Source organism: Manis pentadactyla, chromosome 7 (assembly GCF_030020395.1).
Source record: "Manis pentadactyla isolate mManPen7 chromosome 7, mManPen7.hap1, whole genome shotgun sequence".
In the NCBI taxonomy this organism is placed as follows: Eukaryota; Metazoa; Chordata; class Mammalia; order Pholidota; family Manidae; genus Manis; species Manis pentadactyla.
In genome coordinates, this window is record NC_080025.1 from 135155747 (window position 1) to 135171401 (window position 15655).

The 15655-nt window shown below is 34.9% G+C and overlaps 1 protein-coding gene across 4 annotated transcripts in view; it reads left to right on the forward strand.

The window, feature by feature from the left end:
- The window catches only part of IFT56 (intraflagellar transport 56), a 55600-nt gene that overhangs the window by 14470 nt on the left and 25475 nt on the right, over positions 1-15655 (forward strand). For 3 of the 4 annotated variants that reach the window (XM_057504804.1, XM_057504807.1, XM_057504806.1), the window contains 6 exons: positions 96-241; positions 1185-1359; positions 9214-9288; positions 12359-12461; positions 13755-13810; positions 14929-14982. In XM_057504804.1, coding sequence (XP_057360787.1) covers positions 96-241; positions 1185-1359; positions 9214-9288; positions 12359-12461; positions 13755-13810; positions 14929-14982 — 609 coding nt within the window. The remainder of the gene's footprint in view (positions 1-95; positions 242-1184; positions 1360-9213; positions 9289-12358; positions 12462-13754; positions 13811-14928; positions 14983-15655) is intronic. The other variant, XM_057504805.1, reaches the window with a different exon arrangement.

Genomic DNA, 15655 nt, shown 5'->3' on the forward strand with positions numbered 1-15655 from the left:
GAGCAGGGGAGTTAAAATCTCTGTAACATAGGTGTTGATTCTCTAATTGTACTCTAATGTAAATCTTTACACGTCTTTCTCTCTAACAATTTTAGTTTAATGATGAAAAGAAATTGATGAACTTTCATCAAAATCTTCAGGATATCACAGAAGATCAACTCAGTTTGGCCTCAATCCACTATATGCGATCCCACTATCAAGAAGCTATTGATATTTATAAGCGAATACTGCTAGATAACAGGTCTGTGCTTTTATGCCTACTTGAAGTCCCATTTAGTTAGTTTCTTCTGTAACTAGTTTGACTGAGGATCTAGTGTCCTTTCAAACTAGTATCACCATGTATTCAAATCTCTTTAGCTAGTAATCTGGTGAGATAAAGCACTCCTTATTATCTAGATCAGGGTTTCTCAACCTTTATTTCATTAACACCCTTCCAAAGAGCCTTTTTAGATATTTTCCCTGTAATTGCCCTCTCATGAGATTTTAATGCCATAGATATGTAATGTATAACCACTTATGTACTATAAGTATATCTATGCTTTGAGTATAGAAATGAGTACAGTTTTCCACCTCCCTATATGAACTAATTTTTGCCTCTTGGGGTTGATATTATTCCTGCTGAAAATGTATGATTTTGATGTGTCAATTTCAGTGTTGTGGTTACATTATAGGTAAACTTGCTGACGAAATTAGAAACCAACCATTCTGAAGAATTAACATTCCAACTTTGTCACTGACCACTTGGCCTCTTTACTGCATCCCAAAATATCTCATCCACTTTCTTTTTCCCCTCTTTTGCTTTACATTCACAGTCTTCCACTCATTTCCATTTTTAGTTATCAAGTCTACTCGATTTATCTGTCTATCCTCTGTATGGTGTGTGCTTATATTTATAGTTAATTACAGCATCCATTAGTTTAGTTTTTTTTTAACATGAACAGGAAGTAAACTTTTCCCCTTCTCTTCTAGTTGTCATCTTTTACTCACTTTTATCAAAACATCCAAATATTATAATACAAAAAGAAATATTGCACTGATTATATTTTGCCTTCTTTCTTCAAAAGGTAAATTCATGTCCTCTTTGCATTGCTCTCCATTTGAGCCATTTAAAATGTCTTTGTAGTCTAACAACATTTCTGTAAAGTACTCTTAAACTGTTAACCCTTAATTCTTTTGTCTAATAGGGAATACCTTGCCCTCAATGTATATGTGGCCCTATGTTACTACAAGTTGGATTACTATGATGTGTCTCAAGAAGTTCTGGCTGCTTACCTTCAGCAAATTCCTGATAGTACCATCGCACTCAATCTTAAGGCTTGTAACCATTTTCGTCTTTACAATGGCAAAGCAGCTGAGGTAGTGATGGAAATTTCTTTTAATTTACTTAATTTCAGTTTGAACTGCTCTATACTTCCAGGGTTATTCATGAAACTCTATTATCTGTAACTCTTTATTGCCAGTGTGATTCTCTAAGAACCTATTTGTATAAATATTTATATTTATCAAATATTCTAAAAAGAAAGTTCACCTCTGAATTCTCTGTGTATGTCTAATATGATTGTAGATGATCATTATCTCAGTGCTTTACATTAACTTAAATATGTTAAAACCAACCACTTCCACTTTTTCATCTAAAATGTTTATGACTCTGGTTCAACATTGCCAACATGTAAATCTCATCAGAAATCTAGGAAATCTATCACTCTCTTATTTTTCACCCCACATCTTACCATCTACCAGTTCCTGTCAGTTCTGTGTCTGAGATATCTCTTGTATCTATCTCCTCCATTGCCCCTGATCTAGTCCAGGTGCTATCTCTTATTTCAGGTTTTTAAATTTAATTTTATTTATTTATTTTTATTTTGGTATCATTAATCTACAGTTACATGAAGGACATTATGTTTACTAGGCTCTCCCCTTCACCAAGTCCCCCCCACATCCCTGTTCACAGTCACTGTCCATCAACATAGTAAGATGCTGTAAAATCACTACTTGTCACCAAGTTCACAGTCACTGTCCTTCAACATAGTAAGATGCTGTAAAATCACTACTTGTCTTCTCTGTGTTGCACAGCCCTCCCCGTGCCCCCCCCACACTATACATGCTAATCATAATGCCCCCTTTCTTTTCTTCCCGCCCTTATCCCTCCCTTCCCACCCGTCCTGCCCAGTCCCTTTCCCTTTGGTAACTGGTAGTCCATTCTTGGGTTCTGTGATTCTGCTGCTGTTTTGTTCCTTCAGTTTTCTTTTGTTCTTATACTCCACATATGAGTGAAATCATTTGGTACTTGTCTTTCTCCACCTGGCTTATTTCACTGAGCATAATACACTCTAGCTCCATCCATGTTGTTGCGTTATTTCAGTTTTTTAAATTAATTTCCGTGCCCCCAGTCTTGTCCTCTCCAGTCTGGCCATTGAGTTTGTTTCATACTGTGCTTTCCTACCATCACTTTGCATACAACATATTCATTTACTGGAATGACTTTCTCTGCTTGGTACTCTGCAATCTCTCCTTTAAGGTTACCTCACAAGGCAACAGTGTTAAACATTTTATGAATACTTAGAAATTGGCTAACTTATAGACATCATGCAGAACACTTTATATCCATTATTTAGTTCTCTCACTTGTGGATAAATTCTGTTAAAGAAAACTTTGTAAGAAACTGAGAGTGCAAAGGAGGCCTACATTATGACCCCTTTTAATTTTATTTAACACTTTGTATGTGTACTATGCACACATATACATACATATATATATGTGTGTGTGTGTGTGTGTAGATGTATAAATAGATCTATAAATAGAATGTTCTGTACTATAACTATATACAAATTCAGGTACATATGTCTGTATATATTTTATATGCAGATATTTTTATATTAACCCAATGAGGGGGGCCATGCTTGGAAATTACTTCCTTGGCCATTAGTTCAGTTGATACTAGAAATTTAAATGTAAAATTCTGCATGTGCCAAAATTTTTAAATTATACCCTTGCCAAACAAACAGTTCCAGCTGTCATTATGCCACGTTAGAGGAGGAGGAAAAGAAACTGAAACCAGAAAATTAACTCTATCAAAGCAAAATTTATTGTGCAAATGGATACTATTAACATGCTTCATACTGACAGGAAATCAACCCCTGACTGAAACAGTGTTTAGTATTTTGCAAGGGACGGGGCAGGGTGGAGAGCACACGTCATAGCGTATGCCCAGGTTCACTTGTCATGGCTTGTGTCAGTAAAGGTGGTCAGTTGTGGCAAAGGAAATGCCCTTCACTTGAATCTCTTAGTATGTAATTGAGCAGTCCATTTGTATTTGTTTAAAATACATTCTTGCGCATATTCATTTCAATGGAAGAGTCCCTTGAGTCTGCCTAATTGGCTAGTTTCCAGAATCAGTAGTTTTAAATAATAAATTGGGTTTGCAATTTGATCTCTTTAGAGTTTTCACCCTTTGGTAAGAACAAATATAAGAAATACTAGCCTTTCTACCTTGAGTCAATCTTGGGGACTTGGCCAATTTTGATGTAAGGTCCAATCTTTAATGTTTACATTTTGTCTGCACATGTTTTTTCCATAGCCTGGTATGGTTAGCATGGTTAACCAATGTTCTGTAGCACTATCCAAGTCAGGACACTGAAGTGTATCTCCCATCCCCAAAAGGCATGCTTTTTCCTTTGAAATTGTGTCCATGCCCTTTACATATTGATTTTATAATGTGCTTCAGCATTAAATGACTATGTGGAATGTATCTGAGGAAGTATTTTTTCTTATAATAGCACTAGAACATAGTTTATGTTTACTTATGATAATTTTAATAAACCATTTAAAAGCAGGTACCCTCTAGTAACTTGTATAATGGTCTTTATATTAAAGGTTCATTCTCTCCACAAACACCAACACCATTCTGCTCTTCTATAGCACACACGAAATAATCTGTAGTGATTCACTTAACTATTAAAGTATTTGAATAACTTGCCCAAGTTTATACAACAAACAAGTGACAAACTCAGGTCTCAAACCTTGGCTATCTGACTCTAAAGCGAATAGATTTAACTACTAAAATATACTGCAAATTTAGATGTGCTTTCCTCTTTGCTCTTATTTTTTATATATATAATTCTGCCAAATAATATGCATGATTATATTCATGCTTGCATTTTATATGTTTGTGTGTATGTATATTTGTACATATATGATCATGTTTGTTAATTGATTATATATATATATATATATATATATATATATATATATATATAGTCATGCTTATTTGTTAGTTGCCTAGTTATCTTAAATCCAGACAAGCTCATTGAGGTGTTGAGACTGTGTCTTCTGACATTTGTATCCCAGGACCTGGCACAGTGCACACACAAAGTTGATGCCAACTAAGTATTGATTGAATGAGAAATTTAAGTATGACTAACAAATTAAGGAAGAATCGCATAAAATCAAATAAAGAAGGAGGACATTCAAATAAGGTCAATAAAGAGGAAGACTGAAGAAAAGCCATTGGATTTCTTTTATTTGTTTATTTATTTTTTATTAAGGTATTATTGATATACACTCTTATGAAGGTTTCACATGAAAAAATAATGTGGTTACTACATTTACCCATATTATCAAGTCCCTACCCATACCCCAATGCAGTCACTGTCCATCTGTGTAGTAAGATGCCACCGAGTCACTGTTTGCCTTCTCTGTGATAAACCGTTTTCCCTGTGATCCCCCACACCATGTGTACTAAACATAATACCCCTCCATCCCCTTCTCCCTCCCTTCCCACCCGCCCTCCCACACCCCTCCCCTTTGGTAACCACTAGTTCCTTCTTGGAGTCTCTGAGCCTGCTGCCATTTTGTTCCTTCAGTTTTGCTTCGTTGTTATACTCCACAATGAAGGAAATCATTTGACACTTGTCTTTCTCCACCTGGCTTATTTCACTGAGCATAATATCCTCCAGCTCCATCCATACTGTTGCAAATGGTAGGATTTGTTTCTTTCTTATGGCTGAATAGTATTCCATTGTGTATATGTACCACATCTTCTTTATCCATTCATCTACTGATGGACACTTAGGTTGCTTCCATGTCTTGGCTATTGTAAATAGTGCTGCGATAAACATAGGGGTGCATATGTCTTTTTGAATCTGAGAAGTTGTATTCTTTGGGTAAATTCCAAGGAGTAGGATTCCCGGGTCAAATGGTATTTCTATTTTTAGTTTTTTGAGGAACCTCCATATCGCTTTCCACATGGTTGAACTAGCTTACATTCCCACCAGCAGTGTAGGAGGGTTCCCCTTTCTCCACATCCTCGCCAGCATTTGTTGTTCTTAGTATTTTTGATGCTGGCCATCCTTACTGGTGTGAGGTGATATCTCATTGTGATTTTAATTTGCATTTCCCTGATGATTAGTGATGTGGAACATCTTTTCATGTGTGTGTTGGCCATCTGAATTTCTTCTTTGGAGAACTGTGTCTTCATATCCTCTGCCCATTTTTTAATCCGGTTATTTGCTTTTTGGGTGTTGAGGCCTGTAAGTTCTTTATATATTTTGGATGTTAACCCCTTGTTGGATATGTCATTTACAAATATATTCTCCCATACTGTAGGATGCCTTTTTGTTCTGTTGATGGTGTCCTTTTCTATACAGAAACTTTTTAATTTGATGTAGTCCCATGAGTTCACTTTTGCTTTTGTTTCCCTTTCTCAAGGAGATGCGTTCAGGAAGAAGTTGCTGATGCTTATATTCAGGAGATTTTTGCCTATGTTGTCTTCTAAGAGTTTTATGGTTTCATGACTTAGATGCAGGTCTTTGATCCATTTCAAGTTTACTTTTGTGTATGGGTATAGACAGTAAACCAGTTTCATTCTCTTGCATGTAGCTGTCCAGTTTTGCCAATACCATCTGTTGAAGAGGCCTTCATTCCCCCTTTGTATGTCCATGGCTCCTTTATCATATATTAATTGACCATATATGGTTGGGTTTGTATCAAGGCTCTCTAGTCTGTCCCATTGGTCTATGGGTCTGTTCTTGTGCCAGTACCAAATTGTCTTGATTACTGTAAAGTCACTGGATTTCATAACTAGGATTTCTACATTTTCCAAATTTTATTATGCTATCATTACTATTGGGAGTTGAGGCTGGGTAGCAAGGAGATAAGGACTGAGTAATCACTTGAATGGGAATTATCATTAAGGATATGGCAGAGGGATGATGAATTGATGATAAAGAAATGTAAGCAGTGAATATAGGATGCTGGTGAAAGGAAGGAGAACACTGGTTTCAGTAGATGAAGAGTTAAAAGAATTTGTTTTCCCCAAACTGGGAAGACCTCACCAGGGTAGTGGTCAAAAGTAGGAGCTTTGAAATCAGATAGACCAAAATTCCTATTCTGGCTTACTAGCTATGTGGCTTTCAGTGAACTACTTAACCTCCTTAAGCATCATCTGCAAAATAAGGAAAGTCATAGTACTAACTTATTGTAGGTTGCTATGAAGATTAAATGATATGTATATGTAGTCCTTAATTTGATATACATAGAAAATTCTCAGTAACTTTGATAATTAGCAATTATCAAAGATTTTGTATGCAAAACCACAGTCAAATTTATCTATCTTTTTCTTTGTTTGGTGCTTTCTGTATCTTGTTTAAGAAATTATTTCCTAGCCCAAGATCATATTCTCTGATACTATCTTCTAAAAGCCTTATTGTTTTGCCTTTTTCAGATCCAAATTATATGTAATTATATTTAAAAGGTCTAATTTCTCAGTTAAAAGACAGATTGGTAAATTAGAATGAAAAGACAAAACATTGATATGTGTTTTTAATATAAGCACACAGAAAATTTAAATGTAAAAGGATGTGTTTCATTATTTCTTACATTGTTTTTGTCACTGATGTCAGTCTTTTAGAAAGGTCATTTTCATTCTACCATAGATAAGGTGACCTATTCTTCTATTTACAGTTTTATTTTTTATCAGCCTTACTGAGATAACTAACATACCATACAATTTACCTTTTAAAGTTTTAGTATACAATGGTTTTTAGTATGTGTTATCATCAGATATGTGCAATCACCACAGTCAATTTTAAAACATTTCTATTACCTCGAAAAGATACCTTGTGCCACTTAGCTGTCAACGCCAAGTCTCTCATTTCCCTAACTCCAAGCAACTGCTTTGTTTCTATAGATTTGCCTATTCTGGCTATTTCATATAAAAGGAATTATATAATATGACTGGCTTCTTTTACTTAGCATAATGTTTATCAGGGTTATCATGTAGTAGTATGTATTAGTACTTCATTCATTTTTATGACCAAATAATATTCCGTTGTATAGATATACCACATTTTATTTTTCCATTCATCAGCTGATGAACATTTGGGTTCTTTCCATCTTCTGCCTTATAAACATTTGTATACATGTTTTTGAACATATTTTCATTTTTCTCGGGTAAATACAAAGGAGTGGAATTGCTGGATGATTCAGTAACTATATTTAATTGAGGAACTGCCAGATCGTAATTCCCAGCAGCAGTGTGTAAGAGTTTCAGTTTCCCTATACCGTGCCAACCTGTGGTTGTGAAGTGGAATCTCATTGTGGTATTGGTTTGCATTTCCCTGATAATTAATGATGATGAGCATCTTTTCACGTGCAGCGAGTGCTGCTTTAAATTCTGTGCCCTAGGGATCTCGTTTGCCTCACCCTTAGTCCCAGCTGGCCCTGGGTGAGATCAAAACTATCATGTAAAACTAAAAAAGTTTGTCTTTTCACTTTCATTTGCTGAAATGTACAGGGATGTTTTCCAGAGAGGGTGATTTCAAACCAGATAATGCAGATACAGATATGCCAACCTAGCTCTCCTGTTAAGCTAGACATTACAGAGACTTGCAGAACTGTAAAACAGTGCCACTCTTAGTATAACATAGAGAAGACAAGTAGTGATTCTATAGCATCTTACTACGCTGATGGACAGTGACTGTAATGGGCTATGTGGTGGGAACTTGATAATAGGGGGAGTTTAGTAACCATAATGTTGTTCATGTAATTGTACATTAATGATACCAAAATAAAAATAAAAAATAAAAAAATAACATAAAAAAACAGTGCCATTCTTCTCACTAACTGTTTTGGTAAATACAGTTTTTTTTAATGAAAAATATGTTATTTATGTGAACACATAGTGGGCATATTTTTTATATTACATATATGTAATATTATATTTCTATGTGTTAACATTTAGTGAGTGTAATATGTAGTGGGTTATTATTTTTGGTTAGTTGAATACTTAAAAATTTCTTTCTAAATTTCTAATAGAATAAATATTGATGGCTATAATCCACATAAACAAAAGCTCTTTGGGATCCTTAATAATTTTTAAGATTATAAAAGGGATCTTGTGATCAAAAGCTTGAAAAATGCTGATCTAGCCTTATATTAAAATACTTTGGAATGGCCGCTGTGGACAAGTAAAAAGATTAAAAGGATTTCTGAGAAGACATGCACTCACATATGTGATCAGGTAGAACAAGTTTGTGGTGTTTAGTGAGAACAAACAGGAATTTAATTATTCCATCCAGAAAAGTGTGGCTACCCACTGAAGGAAGTAGAAATGGAGGAGAGGAGGATTACTCAAAAGTATAGATTGGCAATGTAAGAACAGCAGAAAGCTGAGGAAGGGGGTGAGTCAAGGTGTCAGTGAAGACACTGGAAATGGCTGACCATTTGTTCTATGCAGAGTGAAGGGTATGCAGGCGAATGCAGAAGAGATCTGGTAGGTCTAATAAATACTAAAATAGAGAGCACGAGGTATTTTAATTGTGTTATGTAAATAAAGGTCCATTCAGCGGGAAGGAGGCACTGTGAGAATTCAGGATATAGGTGGAATCATCAGATTGAAGAATCAACCTCAGTTTTAAATGTCCAGCTCCTTTATCACCTTTGGCCTTGAAAGAAAAGACTAAATGTAAGAGTCTTCAGGCTTGGGTATATAGTTTCAAACTTGCTGCTTAGTGTAAGGTTGCAGTCACTTAATTTTAATAAACCTCAGTGTTTTCATCTGTAAAATGAGGACAATAACTGACTATTTCTTAGCATTTAGAGGAAGAAATGAAATAGTATGTTAAATTCTTTGTAAACAAAAACATTGTGCAAATATGTGGCATATGAACTACACATACTTGTCAATTTCATAGGCCTTTCCTTTTTCTATTTCAGGCAGAACTCAAAAGCTTGATGGACAATGCTTCCTCTTCCTTTGAATTTGCTAAAGAACTCATCAGGCACAATCTGGTGAATAACAGTTTCCCATCTTGACTTGAGTCCTACATTATTTGGTACATCACAGCAGTTAGAAAGATGAGTAAATGGAGATACCTCAACAAATATTTCTCTACTCCAAATGAACTCCTCCTTGCTGCAGAGGAAAGAAAATGAGTTTAAGATATCAGGTCTTTTCTTCAAGGAAATCCTTATTGGTACTGCATACAAAACATTTAGAAAGAAGTGCAGTATAGATCCAAGTGTTTGTTTTGTTTTGTTGGCAAAAACAAAGGAATGTATCCTTGTGGGTTAGAATAAATGGAAAGGACTTTCTAGTTAAAGTAAAACTTGAGCTCTTATTTGAAGGATGACTTCGCATTAAGAGGGTTCATTCAAGGCAAGGACATGGAGTTATAATGAGGATGACATATGTGAAAGACTGAGCAGACTGTACTTACTAGAACAGAAAGTTTTCACTGGGGCATAGTGAAACATAGTTTAGTAAAAAAGTAAAGGGATGGTTAGTTTTAGGACTGGATTATGATACTCATTGCTAAAAAAACCCAAATTCAGACTGATTCTACTGACCATGCAGTACAGTATATGCAGAGCACCTACTTTCAACTCCGAGAGCTGGGGACATTGGACAGATATATATATTGCTGAGTTTCAGATGTCTCATCTAAAAATGGCAATAACAGTTACACCTTTTCCTTCTGATTTCTGTATTATTTTCTGTAGCACCAGTGCTCCCAGTACACATGCTAGAAACCATTGCTGTTCTAGACTCACTCCTCCCTTATCTCTGATATCTACCCATTCACTCAATCCTATGCATTCATTCTTGGTGTAATGTCTCCTATTTATTCCATTCCTCTTTACTTCAGGCCTCCAGCACAGATACAGTTTTCTTTGGATAGTTTTTATTATGAACTTCTGCCTCTTATCTCTTCACTTCTAATCTAGCTTACAAATTAAAGCCCAGTTAATTTTTGTGGAGAATGATGTGTTAGATGTTAGATAATAGTCTGGAAATTAAGCTGGGAGAAAGACTAAGACTGGAGAATAGGTTTAGGCATTTTCGTAAGAGAAGCAATTGCTGAAGTCCTGACAAGTAAATATAGAAGAAAGGATTAAAAACTGGAAAATATGGTTCCAGGAGAACATCTGTAGTTTAAGGGGGGTGCAGAAAGGAGAATAAGCAAGTAGGACGAGAAAGCACAGGCAAAAAAAAGCACCCAGAAATGTCATTTACAACCGCTCATATTAATCACCTGGGAGGTCTTTTAAAATAATTGTACATGGTTTCCCCCCATCAGAGAGTCTTATTTAGTGGTTCGGCTAGTGTTCAGTTTACAGCATTTTTCTTAAAAGCTTCTCAGGTGAGTATTATATACAGCCAAAGTAAAGAACCACTATTATGTGTATATGACTGGAAGGAGCATATCACCTAGTCAATAGGGATTATTCTTAGAGAGTGGAATTAAAGAGAGGTGAAAATACAGAAATTTTCCTTTTTTTTTTTTGTAATGCTATATGTAAGTTTCTCCAATGAGCACATATTATTTTTATACTTAAAAACAAAACCTGAAAAATACTGAGCAATATAAATAGTTGCTATGAGCACCTACTTTTGCTATCAAACTTGAGGTAAAAATCAAGCTACATCACATACTAGCTTTGTAACTTCAGGTAAATCACTTAACTTTACTGGATCTTAGTGTTCTTATATATAGAGTAGGGGAAATTACAACACTTATCTTATTTTCTTGTGAGGATTAAATGAGGTAATGTGTGTAAGATTCTTTGCACAGTATCTAGCATGTAATATTCAGTAAATAGTGTTGTTATCATGCTGTGGTCATCAATGTCAAAACTGCAAACACATCACAGACCAGGAGGACAGAAATGTCCTTTGAATTAGGGTAAGGGGTCAATTTGTGATTTGTAAGAGTAAAATTACTAGTCTGCGGAGAGCAGAAGCCAGTTTTCTGGGAGGTCAAAGAGTGAGAGGATGAGAAGAAAGTTGAAGCAGTAAAGCCCCACATACTTTTGAAGTGCAGCATTGAAAGAAAGGAGAGAAATAGGGCAGAATCAGAAGGAACAATGGTAGGAAGTGGAAGATTCTTCAAGAGAGCAACAACCCTTGTATGTGTTTGAAGTTGAGAAGTAGGACCAGGATTAATGAAGACAACAGTTAATTGAAGGAGAAACAAAATCCAAGTGGAGTTTGAAGTCATGCGATCAAGAAGATAAGGAATTAATCTTGGGGAAAAGGAAACATCTCAGAAAAGGGGGAACCAAAAAAAAAGATGACCAAATGGATATTTTGAGGTACAAAAAAGATACTAGGTAGTTCATGCCTGATGGCCTTGATTTCTATTTATTTGTGAAACAGCTTGCTGTGTGCCAGATTCTATCCTAGGCCTGGGAACGCAAGGGTGTGCCAAAGTGCCCTTTCATGGATGGTGTTTTGTTTTAGCTACTCTCTGTAGCATTTATTATTATATGACAACATACTTACATGTTTGCTGTTGGAAGGTCTCTTCCCACTTGAATAGAGTGATAGGGGAGTGACTTGTTCCTGAGTAACCCCAGTGCATATTAAAATACCAGACATGTTCAGTAGTAGAAACTAGGGAATATTTACTGAATTAATTAAATGAAATATTATGTACTATGTGCCACACGTTTGGCCTACTTTAGCTCATTTGATCTTCACACTAACCCTGAAAGGTATACACTACTAAGATGAGGAAACATGTTCAGAAACGTTACATAAATTCCTTAAGTTTTTGATGTAGAATATTGTCTAACAGTTTCATTAATTATTGGGTACTTTGCAAGTTTTCTGCAGTTATTATGAAGAGAAAAGGAAATGTATGCAGTAGGGTTATGCCTTTATTCTGTTTCTTATAATTTAGATAATGGCTTTCTTTCAGTGAGGTCAAGGTCATGTATATATAGACAGCTTCAAAAATATATTCATTCTTTCAAAGAATAACTGAGTACCCAGTTTTAAGTGGCAGCTCCTTAAACATTTCCACCAATAAATACATTCATACTTACCGCCATAGCAACAGAGTTTCTCTGTCTTTAGGTTGTTTTCCGAGGAGGTGAAGGGGCTTTGCAGGTTTTGCCTCCCCTGGTTGATGTCATTCCTGAAGCTCGGCTAAACTTAGTGATTTACTACCTTCGTCAAGGTAAGAAAAACTTGTCTTGGTTTTACTTATAATGAGTTATTGCAGAACATTTAATGTTGAACTACTAGTCTACTTGAGTAGTAGTTGAACTACTACTACGCTAGTTGAACTACTTGCTTAACTTTTAAAATCCATAATACTTTCAAAAATGTATTTGCAACAGGTTCACAGGACAAATTATTGGTGCTTATTTTATTGAACCTTTTCTCTTTATCCTCTCTTTCCTCTTTTCTTCCAACTTTGTCCCTCATTCTGTTTTTCTTTCTTATTTTTTATCCTTTGATTTCTACCCATTCTATTTCAGGTTTTCCATTGTTCTTCATTCCCGTCCCTTGTAGTTCTTTCTCTTTCTAGTGTTCCCCTAAGTAAAACACACATCTACATTTTCTTGGGTATTTATTTGCTCTGTGTGCCTTTCTGTTTGTTTGTACCCTGCTTCTTATGAGAAATATTATGATTCAAAGAGAATGTGATATTTATTGTCATATAAGGTTAAAATTGTTAGACACATGCCTGAAGCAGTCTTGAATGGTTTATGAGTACAGGATAGTAGTCACCTTGCATTGGCGGTGGGGTTCTATCACGGACCTTGGACTAACAGTGTGGGCCTTTTTAGGTGCATGATGGGAAAAAACCAGACAACATACTCCTCATCAAGGAAAATGTGTTTATTAATATAAGAACATGAACTTGTAAACAGTTCTATTTGATATATAGCCACAAAGAAATATGCGTTTAGACAAGAATTAATGGAATATCTTACATGTTTTATAATTTTTCATTATAAAATTTTTCAAATATGAACAATATATTATGAATATCCAAAATGAACACCCAAATTTTCATCTCAGCTTCAAAAGCCTTCAAGATATTTCCAATATTCTTTTCATCTATTCCTCCTTCTTCCTTTTTGGTTTCTGAAATGTTTTAAATCAAGTAAATCCCACTCTTCATATTATTTCATTCCTACATACTTAATATAATTAATTTTTAAATTATTTTTAAAAATGGTTGTTTTTCTTACATAATTGCAATGCCATTGGCATATAATACCCAGTCCATGTTCTTAACTTGAATATTTTTGCAGGTGCTTCATGGCTTAATATGGGTTCCGTAAGGATATTTGATTATCTTTAGGATAACTATTAAACACTGAACTTGATGGGAAGTTAGAGGACAGATAAAACTTCTCATGAATGTCTGAGTACTAAAGGATCTGACCTTTTTGGACACTGCTTCAGAAGAGTTTGCTGAAATACAGACTAGTATAGCTACTTATTTCTTATATTTCAGATGATGTACAAGAAGCTTATAACTTAATTAAGGATCTGGAACCTACTACTCCTCAGGTAACTGAGAACCTGTTACATTTTACTAACCAAGTTCTGTCGGAAATGGAATTTCAGAAAGGTAGCTGGAAGGCAAAACAGAGAAGATTCCTGCTAGTAGATTCTCAGAAAAGACTGTATATATTGATCTAGGAATGTTACATGAAACTTCTGATATGAGAATAAATATTCTGGGGTCTTTGACATTTTAAAACTTCCTTATATATGGTTATTTCCTGAAAAGGGTTGCAATTTGAAAATATTGAAATCTAGAATTCTGATGAAACTAGCAATAGGGTGTAGAAATTTATCTCTCTAGTATAATTGTCTATAACTTGTCATTCTCCCCCCTAGATTGTTAGCTCCTTGCAGTTTGGGACTGTGTCTCTATTGTATCTTCAATGCTATTTACACTAAGCACATTGTAGGCATTCCACTTACTGAATGAAAGACTAACTGAAAAGTGTTTCCAGACCTCATGAAATCTAAAACAGGTATATTTCTCCAGTGCTTTAAAAGCTTTTGCATCTTTTGTACAGTTCTTTTTATGAGGCTTCTTAAATAAAAATAGCACCCACAGAAAATTGATAAAGCTACTAAGGAGGGTATCTATTAAAGAATAGAACCAAATCTGAAGGAGATACAGGGGAGGCTCCAGGACTCCAAAAGAGAGAATACCTTACAAATGGAAATCAGAGGATTTTTTTTTTTTTTTTTGAGGAAAAAGGATTACTAGCCAAAGAAGATTATATTACACCATTGGAAAGGAAAACAATGTATGTATTGTTACAAAAATGGCAGAGGCTGATGAGGTGATAAAAATTATTACATAAACATTTTATTGTCAGGTTTTTACATTGAATTGAAATAAAACTTGACTCCTTGAAATTTCTGCTGAGATTTTTGGTTTTAGATTGAGAATTGACAAATATGGTGAATACTGTCATATGAACACTTTCCTGGAAACCAATTGAAAGTCTCCTAATTCTTTCATGCCAGGGATAGAACAGAGAAAAGTGATTCTGTTATTCTCTTATCCCTTGATAATATACATAAAGTATTAAGTTGAAATTAACTTGAAAGATAACTCATAGTTCCAGATGCCTGTTAAATTAATTAGTGTTATTACATGCTTTCAGGAGTATATCCTCAAAGGAGTGGTCAATGCAGCCCTTGGTCAGGAAATGGGTTCGGTGAGTATGTAATCACTGGTGATCTATAGATTGGAAGCTGATAGTGTGTAAAAACGACCAAAATGAATATCAAAGTTCAGTCAGCTATAAGCTTACAAATAGACTCTTCTGCAGTTCCTTTCATTTCTCCATATCCTCCAATCCAGATTCTATTGTAAAAATAATTTGGTGTTAAAGACAAAAAAAGAAAGCCTTAACTTTTTAAAAGACTGTTTCTATCTAATAACAACAAATCATTCCAGCTTTATTCTTATTGTCAATGACTTTTTCTTTAACCTTGCTTACCTCTGAGTAATAATTTTGGCATGTGTAAAATGAGATAATTGTTCTCTGGGAAAGCTTTTCTTAAACAGATACTACTTAAAATTGAGCTCTTATTTATCTGAATATAGCATATTAAGTTCTTTTTGGAACAAAGGGGGATATGAGTAAATCTTTTTATCTCCAGCTCACTCCACAATGCCTCATGTAGTAGATAGGAATTAGTAATTGAATGAATGAATGAGCTTATTTAATAAATACTGCTTGTTATAACCATAGTTCCTATTAAAGATCGGATTTGTGATAAAAGAATAATACATGTTTATTGAATGAATGAATGAGTTAATTTAATGAAGGTACTTTTAGGATAAAAGTTGGGGATTGGATTTTTTTTCTTTTCTGTCTGACCCTG